The following is a 22,498-nucleotide window of genomic DNA, read 5'->3' as shown; positions in this document are numbered from 1 at the left end:
AATCCTTTTTCTGAGTTGCAGTACCTCTAAATTCAGAATAATCACATTTCATTCATTCATTCAGGTGATATTTGCAATGCAAATTTTAGGTCTATAAACAAGGGATGTGTTTGGCAAGTGACTGATTTATGCTCCACTCCATTGGGGCACATTTAAGCATTAGCAGGGCAAATAGTGGCGCCTGCTAAAGTGTCCTCTGATCTCCTGCAAGCAGGACAGAGCGTGCTAGGTGTTCTTCCTGCCAACCCCTTGCTACAGTGAAGTAGTGAGATTTGAATACACTGACTTTCCTGTGATTGAAGAAGTTGTTAGGATGCTGTGAGGCATGACAGCCAATAGCAGAGTTGGGACTGTATTTTTTTTTCATTCTGATGTCCCTGTTGAGTATCATGCCAATGTTGGGATCCTTAAGCATAAACTCATGAACCAATGCATAATGGCTCATAGGATAGAGCTCATAGGATTGAGCAATTTGTATATTAAATTATATTCAAGAATATTTGGGGGATATCCAGGAGGGTCTCCTAAATTTTTAAACTAAATTTCCCAGAAATGATCTTGAATATTTTAACATCCTTGAGCATATTTGTTGATAAACACCCGCCTATTAAGTACAGCTTTACTTTTTAAAATGTCCTTTGTGTACTGCTAAATTCTTTTTCCCTGACTGCATGCACTGTGCTCTATTTCCAATTCTTAGAAAAATATGTGCATAATATAGTGTAGATAAATGATATCTTGAAGGTATAAACTAGCTGGTTCTGTGCTCTGTGTTCTTTCTGTTTCCAATTCTTATAAGATAGTGTAAGCGTATGACTGCTACATCCGTTGATATGATATAAAAGCAGGCAATATCAAGATTATCTCAGAATGAAATGTGTATATACTATAGCGTAGATAAATGATGTTACATGTATAAACTACCTTGCTGCAGTAGCGAAACCTATGGATTAATTACATCAGTTCTAATTCATAGAATATGTTGAATCAAACTGTTGGACATAAGTTTTATTTTGGGGTAGATGGAGAATTTGAACTCCCATTGCTTAGTACTTGGTAGGGCTGAGCCAACAGTATAAAATGAATGCAAAATTATGGCCTGGAAAATTGTTTCAAAAGAAACTTACTTTTGTCCCCTAAAGATTGAAAATGAGTATCAAGAAATGGTCTGGCCTTCTGCAGCCTTTTCCTCGTCTGCTGAAGTGGCTTCTACAAATAGACAGCAGGGAATATATTTGGTAAAGGAAACGGAGTGCACATCTGCTGCCTCAGCTGCGGCCTACAGCAACTCTTCTAAGTATGAGAGTACAGAGGAGTTTCCTCCTCCACCATCTCCAGACTTACTACAGGCTCCACCTGAAATGTCAGAGTTTTCCCAGTCCCCTGAACCCTCTCCCTGTCCATCAAAGCAACCTCTTCCCAAGGATCTGTATACCAAGCAAAGAAACCTTTATGAATTAAAGCGTTTATACAAACACATCCACCCAGAGTTGAGAAAGAATTTAGAAAAAGATTACTTCAATGATATTTCTGAGATAGTCTCTAGTGACACCGAAATTCGCGGCTCGTTAGCAGGAGATATACGCCAGGTGAGATATGTCTTTGAAAACACAGAAAGCAGCCCTCAAAAGTGCATGAGCCCGGAAAGGGAGTATTTGGAGTGGGATGAAATCCTAAAGGGAGAGGTCCAATCTATGAGGTGGATCTTTGAGAATCAGCCTCTGGATTCCATCAAAGATGAATCCCCTGACCCAAACAACATTAAAAGCATAGCTAATCAAGAAATAATTGCAGGTGGAGATGTTAAGTATACTACTTGGATGTTTGAAACCCAACCCATTGATGCGCTGGGTGCACATTCTTTAGACAACACAGAAACTGCAGACAAAATTCCTGAACTGGCTCGAGGAGATGTCCGCACAGCCACTTGGATGTTTGAAACTCAGCCATTGGACTCAATGAATAAAATTCACCATGAAAAAGAGCAAGAATCCAATGAAACTTCTGTTAACAAAATCACTGGTGGAGATGTCAAAACAGTGAGGTATATGTTTGAAACACAGCATCTGGATAGCCTTGGACAGCTTTACTCAGTGGATGAAAGTAAGCTGCTGCAGCTCAGATCTGAATTACAGCAAATTAAAGGTGATGTGAAGAGAAGTATAAGGCATTTTGAAACTCTACCAATGTATGTTATTAGAAACAATTTGGGCCAAATGCTAGAGATTAAAACTGTCCATAGAGAAGACCTTGAGAGAGGAAATGTCAGATCAGTGCGCTGGATGTTTGAAACACAGCCTTTAGACATGATTAACAAAGATTCCATGGAAGTCAAAATTGTCCGTGGGATCTCCATGGAGGAGAGTGTCAAAGGTGAAGTGGGCAGGGCAAAATGGTTATTTGAAACCCAGCCTTTGGACACTATTAAAGAGGAAACTGAAGAAACTGTTGTGGAAAAAGAAGTCATTCTAGGCACCGATGTCTGCAGAAAATGTTGGCTTTTTGAGACTCAGCCTCTTGATACCCTAAAAGAAAGTGAAGATGCAACTTCTCTACCCACAGAAGAAATAATCGGAGGGGACGTAAATACCACTAAACACTTGTTTGAAACATTGCCAATGGATATGCTAAAAGACAACCCAGATGTTGGGAAGCTTCAAAAAATGGCTGCCACTGAGGAAGAAAAAGGGGATGTGAGGCATCAGAAATGGATTTTTGAGACTAAGCCCCTTGAACAGATTAGAGAGGAGAGGAAAGAATTAATAAGAACTGTGAGACTGGAGGAAATTGACAAGGGAGATGTGAGCAGCTGCAAAAAAGCATTTGAAACGTACCATTTAAGAAAACATGACGACTCATATAAAATCCATGTTGAAGGTGTAACAAGAGGTGCTGTGAAATTAAATAAAGCTGTGTTTGAAACAACTCCATTATATGCCATCCAGGACAGACTTGGGAAATATCATGAAGTTAAAACAATTCGACAAGAAGAAGTTGTAAGAGGGGATGTCAGGAACTGCAGGTGGCTCTTTGAGACAAGGCCCATTGACCAGTTTGATGAGAGTATCAAAAAAATTGAGATCATCAGAGGGATATCATCACAAGAAGTACAGTCGGGTGATGTGAAAACAGCTAAGTGGCTGTTTGAAACTCAGCCTCTTGACTCTATTAAATATTTTAGCAATGTGGAAGATGAAGAAAGCAGAGAACAAGCTGAGACAATAGAAATTGTCAAAGGGGATGTTAAAATGTGCAGGTGGCTATTTGAAACCCAGCCAATGGAATCTCTATATGACAAAGAGAAGGTCATGATGGATAGCGAAGAAATACACAGAGGAGATGTCAAAACCTGTACCTGGCTCTTTGAAACCCAGCCTCTTGATGCAATAGGGGAAGAATCAGAAACAGCCATAAAACTACGCACAGTGGAGCAGAAGGATATTCAGGGACATGATGTCCGCACAGCATGTTTCCTTTTTGAGACTGAAAACCTAGAAAATATACAAGGAGAAGAAGACAAAGAACTCAAACGAGTGGTGGAAATTGATATCCAGCCTGGAGATGTCTCTACCATGCGGTATAAATTTGAGAACCAGTCATTAGACTCAATAAATGTCAACTCAGAGGAAGTTGTCAACAAAATTAAAACCATACAAAGTGAAGATATACAGAAAGGGGATGTCTTGCGCTGCTGTTGGCTTTTTGAGAACCGGTCTATTGATGAAATAACAGAGCACCAAGGAGACAGGACCTCAGTTAAAACTGTTACAGATATACAAGGTGGAAATGTGAGGAAAGGATGCTTCATCTTTGAGACTTTTTCTTTGGACCAGATTAAAGATGAATCTTCTGTAGATGTAAGCACCAAGAAAACCATAAGTGAAGAAGAAATCACAAGGGGGGACGTGAAAAGCTACAGAATGCTCTTTGAGACCCAGCCACTTTATGCAATTCAAGACAAAGAAGGGTATTATCATGAGGTGACTACTGTGAAGAAGGAAGAAGTACTTCATGGGGATGTACGTGGGACTCGGTGGCTGTTTGAAACTAAGCCTTTAGGATCAATAAATAAATCAGATAACGTGTATATTATAAAATCTGTCACCCAGGAAGATATTCAGAAAGGATGTGTTAATTCAGTTAGATACCGATTTGAAACACAGCCATTAGACACCATTTCAGATGAGGAAAAAGTCATTGTTCCCACAGTCGACAGTGTCCAGGGTGGTGACGTGAAGGCCAGCAAGAAAGTATTTGAGTCTAAAGAAACCCAAGGGGGCACGTATGTGAGAACAGTGAGTGTCAGCGAAATACAGCAAGGCAATGTTAAAACTTCTACTTGGTTATTTGAAACACACACCATGGATGAGATTAGAGGAGAGGGATCAGAGTATAAAGATGTCAAGACAGTAACAAAGGAAGATGTGCAAGAAGGTGATGTTCAGCATGCAGTGTGGCTTTTTGAAAACCAACCTCTAGACTCCATTAAGGAAACTGATGAAAGTGAAACAAAAATAGATAAAGAAGAAATTCCACAGGCAGATGTAAAGACAACAACATGGCTTTTTGAAACAACTCCTTTCCATGAATTCAATGAAAGTAAAGTTGAAAAGGAAGAAATCATAGGGAAAAGTGTGAAAGAAACTTTAAAGGAACTTTATTCTCACAAAGTTGTAGAATCTCATGGGATTATCTTGGAAGCAGACGAAATTGGAGATGTCCGAATGGCAAAATATAATCTCATGAATCAGGAAGCTCCTGAAATACAAAAAGAAGAGATTATTAGAGGAGATTTAGCCAACATCATGGTGAACCTGCTGTCCAAACCAAGCACTGTTGAAAGGGAAACAAAAATCAGTGAAGATGAAAAGGGCAATGTGGATTTGACCAAAAAGCAGTTGCTGAATAGATCAACAAATGTTCACATTGAAAAGGAAGAGGTAGTGAGAGGTGATATACAACAAGCCATAAAAAAACTGTTTAGTAAGGACAGGTCTGTAAAACGTGGAATTTTAATTCAGGAAAATGAGAGAGGTGATATTAACATGACAGTCTATACTCTCTTTCACAAAGAAGATAGTAATAAAATCAAACAAGATGAAGTGATATGTGGTGATGTGAAGCGGACAATTCATAGCCTTTTCTCTTCTGCAATGAATTATAAGATATCAGAAAGACCTAAAATAGATGATTCAGAAAGGGGAAATGTTCAGTTTTTTACCACTTGCATAGAATCTGGGGCTCTAGATTATTTGAAACAACTCCAGACAGGGACAAATGAAACATTTGCAACACAGGATCAAGAGGAGGAGGAGGAGGAAATCATTGGCGGCGATGTTGAAGGCACAAAACTGTTGCTTAAGACAAAGAAGTCTCAAATTCAACGGACAGTTGATGAAACTGACATTATCCCCGGAGATGTGTGTAATGCAGTTAAGATCTTTATGACTGAGCCACAAAATAAATCTTGTCATTTATGCAAAGAAGAAATTATAAAAGGCGATTTGAAGGCAGCTTTAAATTCCCTCAGCCAGGCCATAACTCAAACAACTGTTACAGAGAAGGAAGAAATTATAAAAGCTGACATCCTTGCAATTCTGAAGTCTCTTAAAGAATCAGCTTCTCAGCTTAAGGAAACAGAAAAACCCGATGTCATCCCTGGTGATATTAAGCGGGCGATTGAATCTTTGGAGAAAGCAAGACACGCAAAAACCAAAGTCTCAAGAGAAGAAGTTGTTCGAGGTGACCTTGAGTCCACACTGTGGTCTTTAAAAGCAGCTCAGCAGTCTTTCAAACAAGTTGGCAAAGAAGAAATAGTCAGAGATATTCAAACTGATGTAGGGAGCTTTCTAGAAACCTCCACAGAAACTAAAACAATGCAACACCAAGCAGGCAGATGCAGAGATAGGAAAAGAACCACTGAGGTGCTGCTTGAGCCATCTCAGCAATTGGTCAAGAACCAGATTAATGTAACTGGAAGTTTACAAAATAATATCGAATCTCATCAGGAACATCATGAAGGAATGAAGTCTGAGAAAAAAAGCATCCTCACTGGAGACACCAAAACAATCCATTTTATTCAGAAACAGAGCAGCAAGGCGCATGAGGCAGATAAGAAAAATGAGAAGTGCTTATCTAATTCCCACCACAAGGTCACTGGGAAAGTGGATAAGTCTATGGATAAGGTCAGAGGCCAGAACATTGCAAAAAAAGAAGCAAAAAGACATCCTGATCAATATGTGATTGATCAACCTGCTTTTTCTAGCAATGCTCAGAAGAATGAAAGAACAGAGAAGTCAGAGACAAGCAGAATACTGAGGAAAGGTAGTGCATCCAATGTTGTACAGTCTGCAAAACAAACAATGACTGGAAAGAAACAGGATGTGTATAATGAATGTAAAGATGAAGAATATTTTGACATGAACAGTCTGGAGGAGATGAAAGAAAAGTCAAAATTGTCAACACGTGATCATAGCTCCCATCACAGAGGTGCAGAGCAGCTGGTCAGCATGTCCGCTGGCATGATTTCCAAAGCAACTGGTGATGTTCAAGTGCAAGAGGTGCAGCAAGATAGAAAACAATCTCAGTATCCAAAGGAGTTTTGCCAAGAGAAGAAAAAGACTGTTAAGGCGAGCCAAGCTGATGTTTCCATGGCATCAGAACAGAATATAAAAACCAATCAAAAAGCCAGAGTCACCCAGGAAAGGCATGGCCGGTTTAAAGAAGCTGAAAGGAAGCAAAAGTGTAACGTTATCCAGCAAAATGAGAAATCCACACTGAGGTTTCAAGGAAAGGGTAAAGTGGAAGCTGCTGAATCAGACTTCAGAGTTCTAGTGAAAAATCCTCTGAATCCAAACAAAAATCCTAAAAACCCAGACAGATCAGAAATGGATTCTCCTCCTCCACCACCTCCTCCTCCTTCACCCCCAGCTTCATTGGCTTCGTCTGAAGCTGACCTTCCTCTTCCGCCACCTCCTCCTCTAACCCATTTAATGATGGCTTCTGACAGGCAAAGTTTCCCTTCACCTCCACCACCTATTGGACAGGCCAAAGCTGAGAGTGAGCATTTTCCTTCACCACCACCCCCAATAGAAGACAAATACGAATGTGAATTGGTGGGTTTGCCTTCATCATCTCTACCTCAGCCCTTTGCTGTTCCTCAGCCAAAGCAAAAGAAAGAGAAATTTCTCAAATATCTAGACAACACATTGCAGCAGTCAGCTCACCTTCATGCCAGCGTTAAATTTGGCAGAGCCCCACACACCAAGAAACATCCCCAGATGGAGCTTACAAAAGAGTTAGAAACGAGCCAGCCTAAAACGTCTAAAAAAGTTCAGCCAAATATTGTTCAGCTGCACCAAGAAAACTATACCACAAAAAGAATGGAAGAAAACATAGAAAGCACTACAACGAGAAATATCGTTACCGGTGAAAAGAGAGAGGAAAAAGGTTGTATGAGAGCTGAAGAGGTTAGAAGGCCATCATCAGTTACGGATGTGATGAAGGTGGAGGCCTCACTGTTAAAGAAAACATGTGCATTTCCACTTGTCAGATCCCCTTCCCTGCCAGCAGATGCAACACAAATGAGGCCTAAGCCTTATGTGCAAAAATTTAAAACCCCTTTAATGATTGCAGAAGAAAAATACAGGCAGCAAAGAGAACAGATGGAGCAGAAGCAACCCAAAGATGTTTGTCAAGTGGTGATGAGACGAAGCAGTGAAACTTTGGGAAGTTCATTTCAGGCAGAGCCAGAACAGTGTCTGCCAGAACTAAAATCAGATGAACAGGATCAAACTGCTCTGCAAAGTCCATTGCCTTCTGCAGCTCCAGATAGGCTGACTGAGCTTGAATGTCAGGGGAAGTCACAAGTTGTGGGATCACAAAGTAATGAATTACAGCCTATGTCCAAAGTAGCAGCAGCTGAACAGTCTCAAAACATTTTTAAAATCTCAGCAGAAGAGCATGTTCAAAAAAAGTTGGAGCATGAGTCGCAAAACCTTTCAAAACAGGTATCTTCTCAGAAGGTACAGACCCATGAAAACCGTACTATGCACAAAAGAGAGCAACACAGAAATGAGGAACATTTGCACATGTCTAAGAATAAAACAGTGTCCCCTACTTTCAAAGTTAGAACCATCAAGCTTCCTGTGTTAGAACAAAGCTCCTATGAAACCCACAAGGAGTCTGAGATGCACAAAGAGAAAGAGGGAGCTACTGTCCAGAAAGCTGTGAAGCAAGAAATTAAAGAGAAACAGAAAGAAAACATAAGCAACTCTATCAGAAAAAAGCAAAGCGCAGCAAAAGCAAATAACCAGGTGAACGTTGATGAGAAGTTGCACATGGAAAAATCACTTTTAAAATATACCGAAGGCAAGCAACAAGTAAGAGAGAAAGATTCCAGTGAAGTGAAGCAAAGATTAGTTCAAAGGAAGGAAACAGGGAAAGAAGAAATTAAGCAAGAAGGAGTCTCTTTGGCTGTGGAAGGAAAGCAGAAGCAGGTAACTGTTTTCCCTAAAGGGGAGAAAGTAATAATCCAAAGAAAGCTAGAGGAGGTTAGTAATAAATCAGAGAAAATGGTCAAGCAAAAGATAATTGATATGCATCAGGATTCACAGACACTGATTTCAGAAAAAGAGAAAAAAATTGTTGCAGAAACTAATGCCCAGAATAAAAAACTGTCCCAGCAAAATAACAGCCTACAAGGAAAGGAATATGCTCAGGAAACCATGCAGCAGAAAAAAGGCATTTTAAAGGCAACCGAGCTGAAACAAGAGCTTACACAGAAAAAAACATTATCATCTACTTCTCCAAGGGGATCACTGCTGAGTAATGAGAAGAGCTCCGTAGATGTGTTAGAGTTCTTGAGGAAACGGGAGGAGGTACAGCAGGTATTGTCCAGAGTGAAGGAGTTTGAAACTGAGCCAAATAAAAATGGAGTCAAAACATTTCAGACGTTTTTAAATGTTATTCCAGAGTGGCTGGTAGAACAAGACAAGATGCAAAGCCTAACTTTCTTTGCACAAGAGAATGATGTTGAGAAGATTAAAGAAGAATTATTGGTGATCAAAGAGCAAGCCACCAAAATGCTTGAATTGTGTGAAGAGGCAATCCAGACAGCTATGATTTCCACAACACCCCGGAAACTTAGAAAAGATTTTCCTAAAGTTGGAGGATCAGCACAAAAAATAGCTAAAGTAAGCATTAGCTCCAGCAGGAAAGAATCGCAGAAAACTGAAGAGATTATCAAAGACACAATGGCACAGCAGGAAATGAAACAGCAAGTCAGCGAACACAGGTTTTCAGAAACCAGAACGTCTTCACCATCATCCCTAAGAATGAGAGCACCCTCGCCTACTTACATTACAATTGAATCCAGATGCATCGAATCTCCTCTCAGGGAGATTTTGTCTCCTGTTCAAAGGGAAAGTACCCCACTTCCGCCATCACCCCCGCCCAGATCTGCTACACCAACATCTAAGGTGCAACAGTCAGTCACCTGCCTCTCTCCCTCTCCTCCAAGAAGCCGTTCTGAGCAACTTGCCAAGCTTAAAGACACCACAATGAAACTCTCTCAAGGAGCAACACAAAACAGATCAGTAACCCCAGTTCCGATCGTCGAAAAAAGGTCAGAGATAGTTAAATCTCCTGCAACGCTCCGCCGACAGATCAAGATCGAGGCACGGCAGTCTTCACAAATGTTATCCGTAAATGAATCTCAAATAGCTGCTGGTACAGTGAAGAAAGCTCACGAAAAATCTGAAACAAACAAGACATATGTCTCCAAAAAGAGAGGAAACATTCCAGAGGGCTTAGAGCAACACAGACAAAAGTTGGACTCTGTTTCCATGACTCAGAAGTTTGACGTTCCTAAAGGTGATCCTGAAGGGCGTGTGCCAAAGGTCAAAGCCCCTGAGCAGATTATTCCCATAAGGAGAGAACCAGCTGCACCTGAAAGTTTGGACAATGAGAGTGAGGATAAAATACATATTGTGTTAGGAACATCTAAATTAGATAAGCCAATTGCAGAGGTGAAATCAAATAAAAAGTGTGTTGAAAATGGTATGTTCAGTGGTAAAATAAAAGAAGAAAGGCACAGGTTTAGAAAGGAAGAATTGGACCAAACTTTCCAGGAGAGCAAAAAGCAAGTAGACAGTTTCCAAAAGTCTCTAGGCAAACAGCAAAGAGAACCAAAGGAAAATACATCTTGCACGCAAAAGCAATGTGTCATTAAAGAGCATTCATTGGAACCCGTGGTGTGCTTTGATGCAAAGTTTCACACCGAATGCTCTTCTGGCATGGATACTTTTGAGAACACCATTGTTGAATCAAGCACTGCCACCTCCTCATCGCAAAGTGCAGATGGGATGCAGTTGGGATTTGGCTTCAAGCGTGCCCCACCAACGTATGAAGATGTCATCTCAGGGCACATCTTGGATATATCAGCTGCTGATTCACCAGAAGAGCTGCTAAGAAATTTTCAGAAGACTTGGCAAGAAAGCGAGAGAGTCTTTAAAAGCCTCGGCTACACCGTCTCTGATGCTGCTGAAGCAGAAGTGAGAAGTTGCTTCCATGAGGAAGCAGAGTTTATCAGTGGTAAATAAGCATGCAAGGTGTGAAGCGAGTTTTAACAGCTTGGGAAGAGTATGACACCATAGCAATGAAACATGTTGTGCAATTAATATGTTCATTAGAAGGGTGAACTGACATAACTCCAACTAACATTTCTTTGCTTCTGTGTTTTGCTCCTCCCACCCCCCATTCTCTTTCTGTCTCAAAACTCTTTATTCTTTCTTCCCTTTCCCAAGGCATGTGCTTTAATATATCTGCTGAGCATGGGACTAACCAATTCTGAGGTTTTTGAGAATTTGCTTAACCAAAGTAAATCACTGTGTTTGAATTCTGATAATGACAATTTTCCTGAGCGCTACATTTAAAATGAAATAATTAACACATTATGAAATGCTTTTAAGGATACGTTGTTGCTTCCTTCAGTGTTAAAAGCATGTCATATGGTTTTAAAAAATAATTGAATTTGCATGGCATATAAAATCCAATGTGATGTTGTGCATCTCCCATTCATTTTAAAGTGGGTAGTGCTTGATATACTACGCCCATAGTAGATACATTTGGGGGCCTTGCACTGGTTACTGCTGGTAGAAAATCTGCTGGTGGTACCATCTTCAGCAGGTGCAGCGGGATCATCCACGGCAGCGGAACTACCCTGTCAGCAGAGCCAGATGGAGGGGCACTTCTGCCCAGTCCTAACCCCCTCCCAAACATGGAAGAAGGATTAAGATTGCTTCCTAACATATAAATAATGCAAGAATTGACAATCCAAATATAATTGCAAACAGAAATAACAATAATTAAAAACTTATTTCTCACACAAATCAGTACATTTCTAATTAAATAATCCTAAAACAGTAAAAGAGCAACATAACAACAATGTGAATGGTCTAAATGCAAACATACATACAATGTAAACGCATCTAAATAGAGAGGAGCATGGCTAAAATCTTCACAGAGAGCTCAGCCTCAATATGTCATATCAAGAACCCACTTCTCTCCGAGAACCATTCTCTCTTCTTCTGGCCAATTGTCATTCAAAGGCCAGGCTGCTGTCATCAAGTCTAGTGTTCCTTTTTTTCAGCAGGGGTGTCTTACCTATGCCGCTCCGTCAGATGTTGTTGGACTCCAACTCTCACAATTCCTATCCATTGGAGTTGCTTGCCTGGAACTGATGGGAGTCGGAGTCCAACAACATCCATAGGGTCACAAGTTTCATCCAGGGCTGGATGAAACCAGCTAACCAGCTCCAATCCACCACCCATGTACTGAAACTATGAAACAGGGCTGTCTAATCCTGTTGTATAGTTTCAGTACAAGAGTAGTGAATTGGAGCTGCTCAGCTGATTTCATCTAGCCCTGGATGGAACACAGTCCCTCGCAGACAGCACAGCAGTATAATCCTAGCAACCTCCTTTTCTAAACAATACCAAGTCACCCACACAAAGGGATCAACATGGCTGTAATAACCAACATTGTCCACCGAGAACAGGTCTGATTCAACAAAGTAAATAACATAAACCGTGTTGACTATTGATCAACGCTGTCAAGTCAACCCTTTAAAAATGAATGACCTGCTGCCTGTAGAAAATCCCCAAAGCAGTGAAAGAGGAAGCATTAGCACTTTGACTGTAATATGTGCAGAGGGGGAGCATATGCATCCCCTCCCCAGTGGGAAGATGTGAGCGAGTCTGGATGCAGAAATGTGCAGCTTAGCTGTGCAAGCGCCTGCTTCGCATATGACAGTGAAAATGCAAAAGCAGAAAGCATGAGTCACTCATTCTTCCCCTTTTCCATTTTGCGACTGAACCATGATCTGTGTCTTCCAAGTAAAGATTAATTTCCCAAGGATGTATAGGTTCCATTGTAGCATGAATTTTATTTGACCCTTTAAACTGGAGACTTAGGCGTTAATTATATGTGAGCCAAGCATTTCAGCTTTCCCAACAATGATGAAGCATTTTATGTATAGCTTGAAGGTAAAAAAGGAATAATAGCACTGAGACCCTGTCTTATTTATTTCTAGAGATTGCAAGTTCAGGGAAAGGAAACATGCCTATTTTGTCAAAAGAGAGTTTACCCAATGGAGTGCCTGGTTGCCGACAAGCAGACCTTTCATAAATCATGTTTTCGGTGTCACCATTGCAGCAGTAAATTAAGGTAAGATGAAGTGAACAATTAACGCTTTGACATACAAATACTATCACAGCTGGCGTCTATTTTCATATGAGTGATATCCAAGAGAGTAGATCAAAAGTCAACAGACCTGGAGTTCCTACTAAACTCTAGCACTGAAATGGACATTTGGCAGATCACTTAAGCTCTTTCTCTCTGGACAGTTCCATCTAAAGGAGAAAAAAAAGTTCTCCATATTTTAAAACTTGTCATCCCTAGATACAAATTGTGATACAAGTTTTATACGTAGAATTAAAGTGGGAAGTATTATTAGGTTGATTTGTCCCTTGGAAATTGTTTGCCATTAGCTACGTTTACAGAATAAGAAAACATATGGGCACTACCCTGCTTTTCAAGCAATTAATCTTTATTTATTTGTTAATAATATTTTGTACCTGCTGTCAGGTCCCAGACTGGGTTACAGAAATGCAGTCATACAGTTAAAACAAATAAAACAGTCTATGTACAATTATAAAAAAATATGTAAAACAATTCCAAACAAAAACAGCAGTACAGATTAACCAAAACAGAAGTGGTGGGTCTCACAAAAATACCTTAGCTCTCAAAGCCCAAGGCAAATAGAGATGCCTGCGGTTCAACAATTTAAGGAAAACTCACATATGAAGAGTGTGTGTGAGTGAGTGAGTGAGAGAGAGAAGCATTTTAGCACAAATTAAAAGACCAGTTAAAAAATATGCTGATAAAATGACACCAGTGAGGAAGGTGATAGTAAAGGTGTGTTGGTATAGATGCTGGTGTGGATACGTGGCAATAGGCTTACCTGCCCAGTGTCACTACATATGATGAAATCACACCTTCTTTGTAAAAAAAAAAAACAGAAGAAAAGTGCTAAGTTCTTTCCCAAAAAAAGTCAGATTTTGGGGACTAAAAACCCACAGGGAAAACACAGAAGAGGAACAATCTGATTATGATGTCATGTAGCTGTCCCATAAAAGTTAAGTGAGAGAAGCATGGCTGTTCCAGAGTAAGCACCTAGTGTGGTATCCCCTTAGATCTCTCTCCTCCCTTCTCTACTCCTGGTGGAACTCTCAACCTCAGAAGCAACTAGCAAGAATATTAAATCTAAGAGCAAATTTCACTGAGATACAAACCGTTATATCTGCTAGTGGATGGCATGGTAGGGCACCGCTGCTCACCTGACCTTCAGTCAGTTGTGTCACTGCTGCTTATCAGAAAGTTAGAGGGGCAAGGTGGGGGCAAGGTCAGGGTGGTACATACGCACCAGTGGAACCAGTCCAACACTCTTGCCAATCCATTTGTATGCACTGCCCTCCCCGCCACCTCCCCCCTCCGCCTTTACCTCCCAACAAGCAGCAGTGACATAACTGACCACAGGTCAGGTGAGCAGTGGCATCCCACCATGCTGTCTGCTACTGGTTGAATCACCATTCTTTGTTTTCAGTACATTGCAATTAATCAGTTTTTTGGTAATGAATCTGAAGAGCCCCTTTGCATGAGTGTGAAAATCTCACAACAGAAAATACAAATGGATTATGCTTCTTCTTTCCAAACTTCAGAGGTAATATGTGAAATGTGCTGTACACGTACTTTGCAAGAAGATGTATGGGTATCAGATGCAATGACTGTTCCTCCTTCAGCATGTTATCGTTAATGTGTTGGGAAACAGGAATCATGACTCACTTATAGTTCCTGAGTGATGCTTTCACATATTGTGCAAGGCTGTACAATGTGAAGCAAATTAATCTATAGAGCTATAATTAGAATACTTCTTCATTTTTCTGGAATACTCTGAACTGGTCTCAGTGACAGTGGGTTGTTCAGCACCACTACAGATGACACCACAGAAACTGCCACTCCTGGTAGATTAGCGGTGCTTTCAGACAGCAGTTTAATCCATTTCCTAGACAATTCCTTACCTTGTAATTTTCTGTTTTGTGGGGTCTTTCATACAACATAGAAGCCACTTCTGGTAATCTAATGGAATATAGTGGAAGTTTTGCATTTGTTTCCATGATAAATGATTCCAGAAATATTCTGTTTGAAACCCTAAAGTCCAGTAAATTGAGGGAGTCTTGCACTGTCTTCCTGCCTTTTATCTTGCCTCACGAAAATTGTGCCAGTATTCCAGCATCTTCTAGCTTAGGTGCAAGTAGCAGTCCCCCCACCCCACAAAAATATCAGAAGAGGGGTCACATGGAGACGTGATGAGATACACTCGTGCAGTGAATTATGTGAGATCTATAGTGCACATGTGTATAACTGGTGAGCATAGAAACAAGTGGTTCATTGCAGCACTGTAAAAGACATTTAGCACAACATGGTGGTCTATTGGTCAAAAAGCCACGATTCTGGGTACTACAGTGTGAAAGGAATGTTCAAAATCGGGACAGAAGTGCTACCATTATAATCCATAAAACTAACACAATAAGCTTCATGTCTGAATGCAGCCTCGGTCAGGAGTGGACTGTTAAAAAGGCTTGATGGGCCAGATTAGGGACTAGCAGTTCACCATACCTCCTCTATATAAATCTTGCCAAAAATGAGCATGAGCGAAAGTTAAGCATTTTTCATTCCTGTTGGGAAATGAGGAAGGGTAAGCATATATTTAGCTCTTCTACTGAAGTAAATGGGAGTTAAAGGTCTTGAGTAGACTGAACCCAGTATTCACCAAAATGCTGTCAAGCATACCATCAGCCTAAAAAAATATTTTACCTAAAAGTGCCAAAAGAAAAGCCCCCTTCAACCTACAAAGAATAACTTCTATCCAGTGCTGCACCCCACTGTGGTTTGTGCCCCTTCTCCCATGGAAAGATTGCAGATTACTCCTAACCCTGAAAAGAACTGTTTCCCTATTGAAAACAAAGTTATACAACCAACATTAAAAGGGAAGATTATTTAATCTGCTGGTTAGAATACATGAAATAAAAACTTTGATTATTATTTATTTTCTAAAATGGTAAGAGTTGAGGGTATATTTATATACACTATTATTTATAGGTACTTAAAATGTCAGCTAAAATGGAATATTCTTGGAGCATTTGTGATAGATGCTATAAAACATTTTCTCTTTGATTTGGCAGCTTGGGAAATTATGCTTCTCTCCATGGAAAAATATACTGTAAACCCCATTTTAAGCAACTTTTCAAATCCAAAGGAAATTATGATGAAGGCTTCGGACACAAGCAACATAAAGAATTATGGATTTCCAAAGATCAAAAAGGTCCCATTGGTTGTCTTCATGCTAAAGAAGTTCATCCATCCATCTCAAAGACAGACAAACCAACTGATCAAATGCTGCATCCTAGTAGACAGCAAATGCATTCTCAAACTTTGGGTGACAATTTAATACAAAATTCAGAGCGGGCGAAATTAAACATTACATGGCCTCCTTCTAGGGAAACACCAAAAAAATCATTTTCTATAGAGGAGGAGGTTAAAGTGAATAAACCAAAATGGCCACCAGAAGTTTCTGAACAAGAGGCCACCAGGACCTGTACAAATCCATCTGTGGATGACCGAAACCAGCATCAGCTAGCAAATGGCAATAACCATCTTTGGGAGACAAAGGAGAAAAAGAAAGGTGAAAGTGTTGGCTCACAATCAAATGACCAATCCTCTCCTATTCCTATGTCTCAGGGAGCGGAACCCACACATATTAGTAGGACAAAGACATGCAAAGCAGGAAAAAATGGGGGAAACAAAACTGGGCAAAGGAAAACGAATGAAGCTGGAGAATCGGAAAAGGAGAAGGAAAGTGGAAAGAATGTGAAAGAATGTGATAATGCAGCTGTGCAGGGTGCTGCAAAGGAGACAGATGAAAAAATTAACAAGGCTGATGTTGCAGAAGTTATACCAGTTACTAACACTGATGATGAAGCCATATTGCAGAATAATCAAGATAGCACTTTCAACAGCAACAACAACAACAATTACACAACCACTTTTTCACATCAGAACATTTGGAGGCAGGAAGCATCTCTTGGCAATTTGCACTCTCCATTAGTAGAATTAAGCCATGCAAAGAGCATTGCCTATGAATATGCATTTGAAAAGCTAGAAAGGCACATTGTACATTCAGAACATCTCAGTAGAACTGACTCTGAAGTGGGCTATTCCACTGAGGTTTTAAATCTTGCAGGTGTTGAAGAAAACATCAAAAGAAAAGCTACCACTACCTCAGACAGTCTTATTCAACTTGATAATGAAGTTGCTAGTTGTCAAACACCACGTACTAGCAATGTTGTCGTTTTAAAGGAGGTCACTAATACAACATTTCCTTTTGATAGTGAATTACTAGACTCTGGGGAAGCAATCACACACGTTAAAAAGTTAAATAGTATTTCATCTGGTAAAGTGGAAACTTTTTTTTTACCCAGCAATGACGGCATCAGTCTACTTGGTTCCATAGGCACAACCAATCATGTTTGCAGACCACATTCAAATGTTGCTATGAATCATAATATTTCTAGTTGTCAAGCAGATGAAATGATGGAAATGTTGCAGAAAGATACATATACAAGTGTAGATTCACTGAGCTCAAGCTGTAGAGGTGTTCTATCATCTCGAGAAGATCTTGTCAAGATGGAGCATCCAGCTCATGGAAAGCAAACCGAAAGAAACAGATTGTATGATAAAGATTAATAAATGTAGTCCCATTCACCAAGCATAATTTTAATTTACTTGGGGAAATGTGGTTAAATGTTTATATATTCATTATTTATGGGACATACCTTTTAAATCCAATTACCTACCAGAATTTTTGTAAGAACTTAATCCATGAGGTTGCACCAGAAAACTTTATTTGTACTATATTTTAGCAATTATTCACACTTACTTTGATCAAAGTATATTGGGATTCATGTATACACAAGAAAAGAGGGTGAGGTTAACTGTTCAAAACACAAAGAACCCATACCTCTATTTTTCTTTATGTTTATTAAGGGCTATTTCATACACACAAGCACGTTTTCTGTTTACCCAACACTTGATAACTCACAGCTGAAGGTGTGAGCTGAAAAGTAATTTGTCTGAGGTGACACTGAGCGTATGAAAGTTCAACCTGTCATGTTAGATCTGAGATGGGTCTATTCACATGTGTAAGTCATCATGCTAGTGTTGCATTCAAATGATGTGCATGTGTGAATCCACCCCTTGAACACAGGCCACAGTATTAATCTCTTCCAGTGCACTATTTCAAATATATGCTTTATCTGTTGTAATGAACTTGGAGATTATGCACCTGGTGTGCTCTAAGAGGAAGACAAATGTTTCTAAAGATATTTTTTCACCTACTGTTATTACTGTAAGTAAATGAGCTGTTGTTCCAAGATATAGTATGTACATTTGCTTTCATAGCTTATAGTAGAATTCTTTCTTTCTCATTTTTTAAACAGAAATATTGGGTAGGAGTCCTAGGTTGAAATAAATCATCAAAATGCACTGTAATCAGTTTCCTCAGCAATTGAGCATTACGCTCCTTATTTTTGTCTTTTTGTCACTTTTTTGAAACCAGTGTATATGTTATGTTGCCTGAAAACCCAAATTAAGGCCCGTCCAAAGTTAACCATAATGCAGCCAGATCCTATGTATGTTTTCTTAAAAGTACTACTAAATTCAGTGGGACTAAATTTGAAATAAGCATGCATAGAATTGCAGAGTAAAATTCCCATTTAACTCAATGAAAATTAAGTAAGCTAAGTTTCTCCCATTGAAATCAATGGGACTGAAACTTGCTTTAATTTGGCTGAAGTGCATTCATAGGAAAACTTCATGGACAATATGCATAGAAATTGTGAGCTGGGGAGCTAATGTTAATTTACTAAAATATCCCAATGTGTCTGGAAACAAACCTGGCTCAGGTTCAGTTTTAGAAACGTAGTCACATGTAGCACTTTTGTTGACTAACTTTATGTACTGAATAGCAGTGGTTTTTCTAGGTTAACATTAGTTGAGCTTGCATGAAAGCACTTCACTGAGCAGTTGACAATGCCTAATAAAAAAAGCACTTTACAAAATGTAGCTTTTGAGTTTATTTTTAAATTCAATGCTTCTGAAAAAGGTTAATAATAGCAAATTATTATAATGGTTTTAGCAGAAGAGAATTACTTCACAGTGAGCATTTAAAAAGGGGAGACACTGAAAGCATACTGAAGCCTAATGTTCGAAATTATTCCTTTCTGGAAACACTGGCTCATAAAAAGGAAGTGATGAGAACAGAAGAAGACCTCTGCTGGATCAGACCAAAGCTCTGTCTAATTCACAATGGCCAACCACATGCCTATGGGAAGCCCACAAGGAGGACATATAGGCAATAGCACTTCTAGTAGTGGCAGATGGGGCAGTGAAGGCAGGGTGGAGTTGCATACCTGGCTTCCAGACACGGAAGGTCGCTGCCACTTACAGCGAGGAAGAAGGGGAGGTGTGGGGAGCGATGTTGAAAGAAGACATAAGTCATAGAGCACTACCTTCTGCATCTTCTGATCAGAAAAAGGATGTAATAATTAAAATGACAGTGGTTGAACTTAAAGATGATGGTGATGATGATTTTATTAGATTATGTGTCAGTTGTACCAAAGCCTCTGGTGACCTTCAAATATACAAATCCAAAATGTCAAGTATGTAATTACATTATAAAACAACAGAAAAACTCACATACTACACTATACATAAATGAAAATCCCCCAGACCAAAACAACAAAAATAGCAAACCTAACAAGCAACATTAAAACAATTCACTCTAAAACCCAAAAAGTGTTCTACTGCTAAAACTAATAAAACTATTAAAGATTAGTGAAAAGCCTGGGTGGTGGTGGGGGAGTAAACGACTTTGCCTGGAACTGAAAAGATTGTACAAATAGCACCAGGAGAGCTTCCCAGGAGCTACTACTGAAAAGGCCCTCTCTCTCGTTGCCACCCTTTGAACTTCCAGTGAAGGAGGCACTCTGAGGAGGACCTCCATGGATGAACTTATGGCCCAGGAAGCCCCTTATGCAAACAGGTATCCCTTCCAGTACTGGGGTTGCAAACCATGTAAGGCTTTGTAGGTTAAAATTAGCACCTTGAAATGGGCTTAAAATTGCACTGGTTGCCAGTGCAAGCAAGCAAGAATGCCTGGTCCCAGTTAGTAATCTTGCGGCTGAATTTTGCACCAGCTGACATTCCTGGGCCATCTTCAAAGGCAGCACCACATATGCCTTATTGCGGCAGTCCAGACAGGAGGCTACCAGACCCTCGACCCTCGATACTAAGTTATCCTTATCCAGATAGAGCTGTGGCTGAGCTATCAGCCTAAGCTGGTGAAATGCACTCCACGTCATGGAGGCTCCTGTGCCTCCAAAAACAGCAATGGGTCTAGCAGCATGGAGGGTAGGATTGTGATTGCCTCCAGTGGAACACCACATAGCAAGCCAAACACAGATGCCCTGGCACCACCTGTTGTTACTGAGCAGGAGCAACACCACTGCAAAGTAGTGCCCCCAGCTCCCAGAGTGTCTCAAAAGGGAACTCTTTCATTATTATTATTATTGTTGTTGTTGTTGTTGTTGTTGTTATTATTATATTGTATTTATTAGTCGCCCATCTGGCTGGTTACCCAGCCACTCTGGGTGACGTAGAAGATAAAATACATAGATAAAATACATTTGCCATTACAATTTAAAATATAAAAACCCAACAATGAAACCTAATGATTCCAGACAATCGATCTCTGTTTGGGTATGAGCCTGTTTGTTTGCATTGAGAAGTGAATCCCATTAAGTGTGCTGAGGCATATTGCACTTATCCTACATTTAAAAACTGGGTAAGTGGTGTGCTCCTTCACTCGGGTTGACGAAATTAACAGCCTTTAGATTAAACTGATTGAATCAAAATAACTCATAACTGCCTGCTCTAACTGAGCCTGGCCCTCTCCTACCTTTGCTGGCTTAGGAATTAGCTTTTTTGGCAACATAAACATAAATTGTCCTCCTTAAACAGCAGCTTACTTTTCCAGCAGAATAAATGCTGGACTAAATATCAAATGAGATTTTGTTGCCCCGTTACTTTTTGCAGAGGAAATTTAAACTCCCACATCTAAGGCCCAGTTTATATACTTACTGGGCTGGCCATCCTTTGCATGTGCTGGTACAGCGGGTGTGTATAGTATAATAGTGACTAACTCCTCGCCTGGGGGCTGGGGTTTCTGGCCCCTCAAGACTCCCCCAATGTTGACAGTGGAAGCAAAAAGTGTGTTTTTGCTGGGGGATGGGTGGACTTGAACCTCTACCCAGCCCAGCACTCTGTTGTGGAAGCACGTCACACACACCCCAGTCACCACATTGATCATTTGACAAGCAGGGAGGGGGCAATAACCCCTCTCCTCAGCTGATCTGCACGTAGCATCTGAGATGCGGGGAGTTCAGTCCTTGTGAACATGTCGTTTGTGTATGTATGTTCTATGTGTGCATGTGAGAATGCCTGGTAGCAGGCCTGTAGCTAGGGGAGGGATGGGGCACTGCCCTCGCTAGAGCTGCACTTCGCCTCCTCCCCCTTGATTTTTTTGGAGAAATTGTCTTTTTAATTTGTGACATGATAGACAAGGACAACCTCCATTTAAAAAATGGCATCTTGCTTTAAGAACAGGAGCAATTTAAGAATAGGACCCTCTGAAAAATTCAGTGAATAGAGTGGACAACAAAATCTTCATCTGGAAGAGCTCCCTAAAGTCAACCCACTCAAGACTTTCCCTGACTCAGGGTGGATTTTTCATCATCACAATCACCCTATCAATACTTGAGTGATCCTGAAAAAGAAAAAGCCTGGATAGTAACATGACCCATCTAGAGTTAACTATTAGAACTTTATATTATGGGCTAGAATTAGACTCTACTCCTTGGACTTTCCTTTGCTCTACTTGTCAGTTTCAGTTGTGTTCTCTATCCAGCCAGTAATGAAGAAGCATGTTTGTTGATTTTATAGCATTCACTATACTCAAAATCATAATGGCTATTTTCTTCTTCTTTTTCTTGAGTACTTGATGACAAAGGATGAAAACAGCCCTAGAAGAATAGAAATATTGCTGTGTACACTACAGCTAGCTGGCCACCTAGTCCAGGGATTCCTCAACTCTTAGCTTCATTCAAGTAGTCCATGGCATGGCTACATTAAATATTCATATTGATTTTAATGGTATTTTATTGCTTGTTTTGTATGGTATTTTATTGAATTACAACCTGAGTTCTATGGAATGCAAATTGTAATAAAATACAATACAATATAAGAAGTAAAATAAGCAATAAAATACAATTGAAAACCATACAGCATCTACCACAGCGCATCACAATTGTTACTGCAGGCACAAAAACCATCAGGTGGTCCGCCAAGACCCTCAGCGATTTTCAAGTGATCTGTGGGAGGAAAGTTTAGGAACCACTGACCTAGGCAGTAACTCAGACCTAATTTCTGATGTTCCCAATATGTGTTGCTCAGCATGAGGCCTTTTCAAGTTTCTGTACAGGAACATCAACCCAGCAACCAGTAAAAAAGACCCTCAGCAATTTTCAAGTGGTTTGTGAGGAAAAAGTTTAGGAACCACTGACCTAGGTTGTAACTCAGACCTAATTTCTGATGTTCCCAATATGTGCTGCTCAGCATGAGGCCTTTTCAAATTTCTGTACAGAAAAATCAACCCAGCAACCAGTAAAAAAGATTCCATTTGCTTTCCAAAATTAATTTCCAGTTACTTAGTTAGTACTTTATAGCAGCCAATTAAAATTTTTCCGTTGATTGTCCAACAGGA

At 40.1% G+C, this 22,498-nt stretch overlaps 1 protein-coding gene across 1 annotated transcript in view; it reads left to right on the top strand.

The window, feature by feature from the left end:
• XIRP2 (xin actin binding repeat containing 2) overlaps positions 1 to 15,892 on the top strand; it is a 91,557-nt gene extending 75,665 nt beyond the window's left edge. The window contains exons 7-9 of the mRNA XM_061608580.1: positions 1,143 to 10,593; positions 12,593 to 12,726; positions 15,804 to 15,892. Of these exons, the coding sequence (XP_061464564.1) occupies positions 1,143 to 10,593; positions 12,593 to 12,687 (9,546 nt within the window). The 3' untranslated portion in view covers positions 12,688 to 12,726; positions 15,804 to 15,892. The remainder of the gene's footprint in view (positions 1 to 1,142; positions 10,594 to 12,592; positions 12,727 to 15,803) is intronic.
• Positions 15,893 to 22,498: the final 6,606 nt, after the last annotated feature.

This window comes from Rhineura floridana, chromosome 2, assembly GCF_030035675.1.
Source record: "Rhineura floridana isolate rRhiFlo1 chromosome 2, rRhiFlo1.hap2, whole genome shotgun sequence".
Lineage (NCBI taxonomy): Eukaryota > Metazoa > Chordata > Lepidosauria > Squamata > Rhineuridae > Rhineura > Rhineura floridana.
This window is presented reverse-complemented; position numbering and strand designations above follow the sequence as displayed.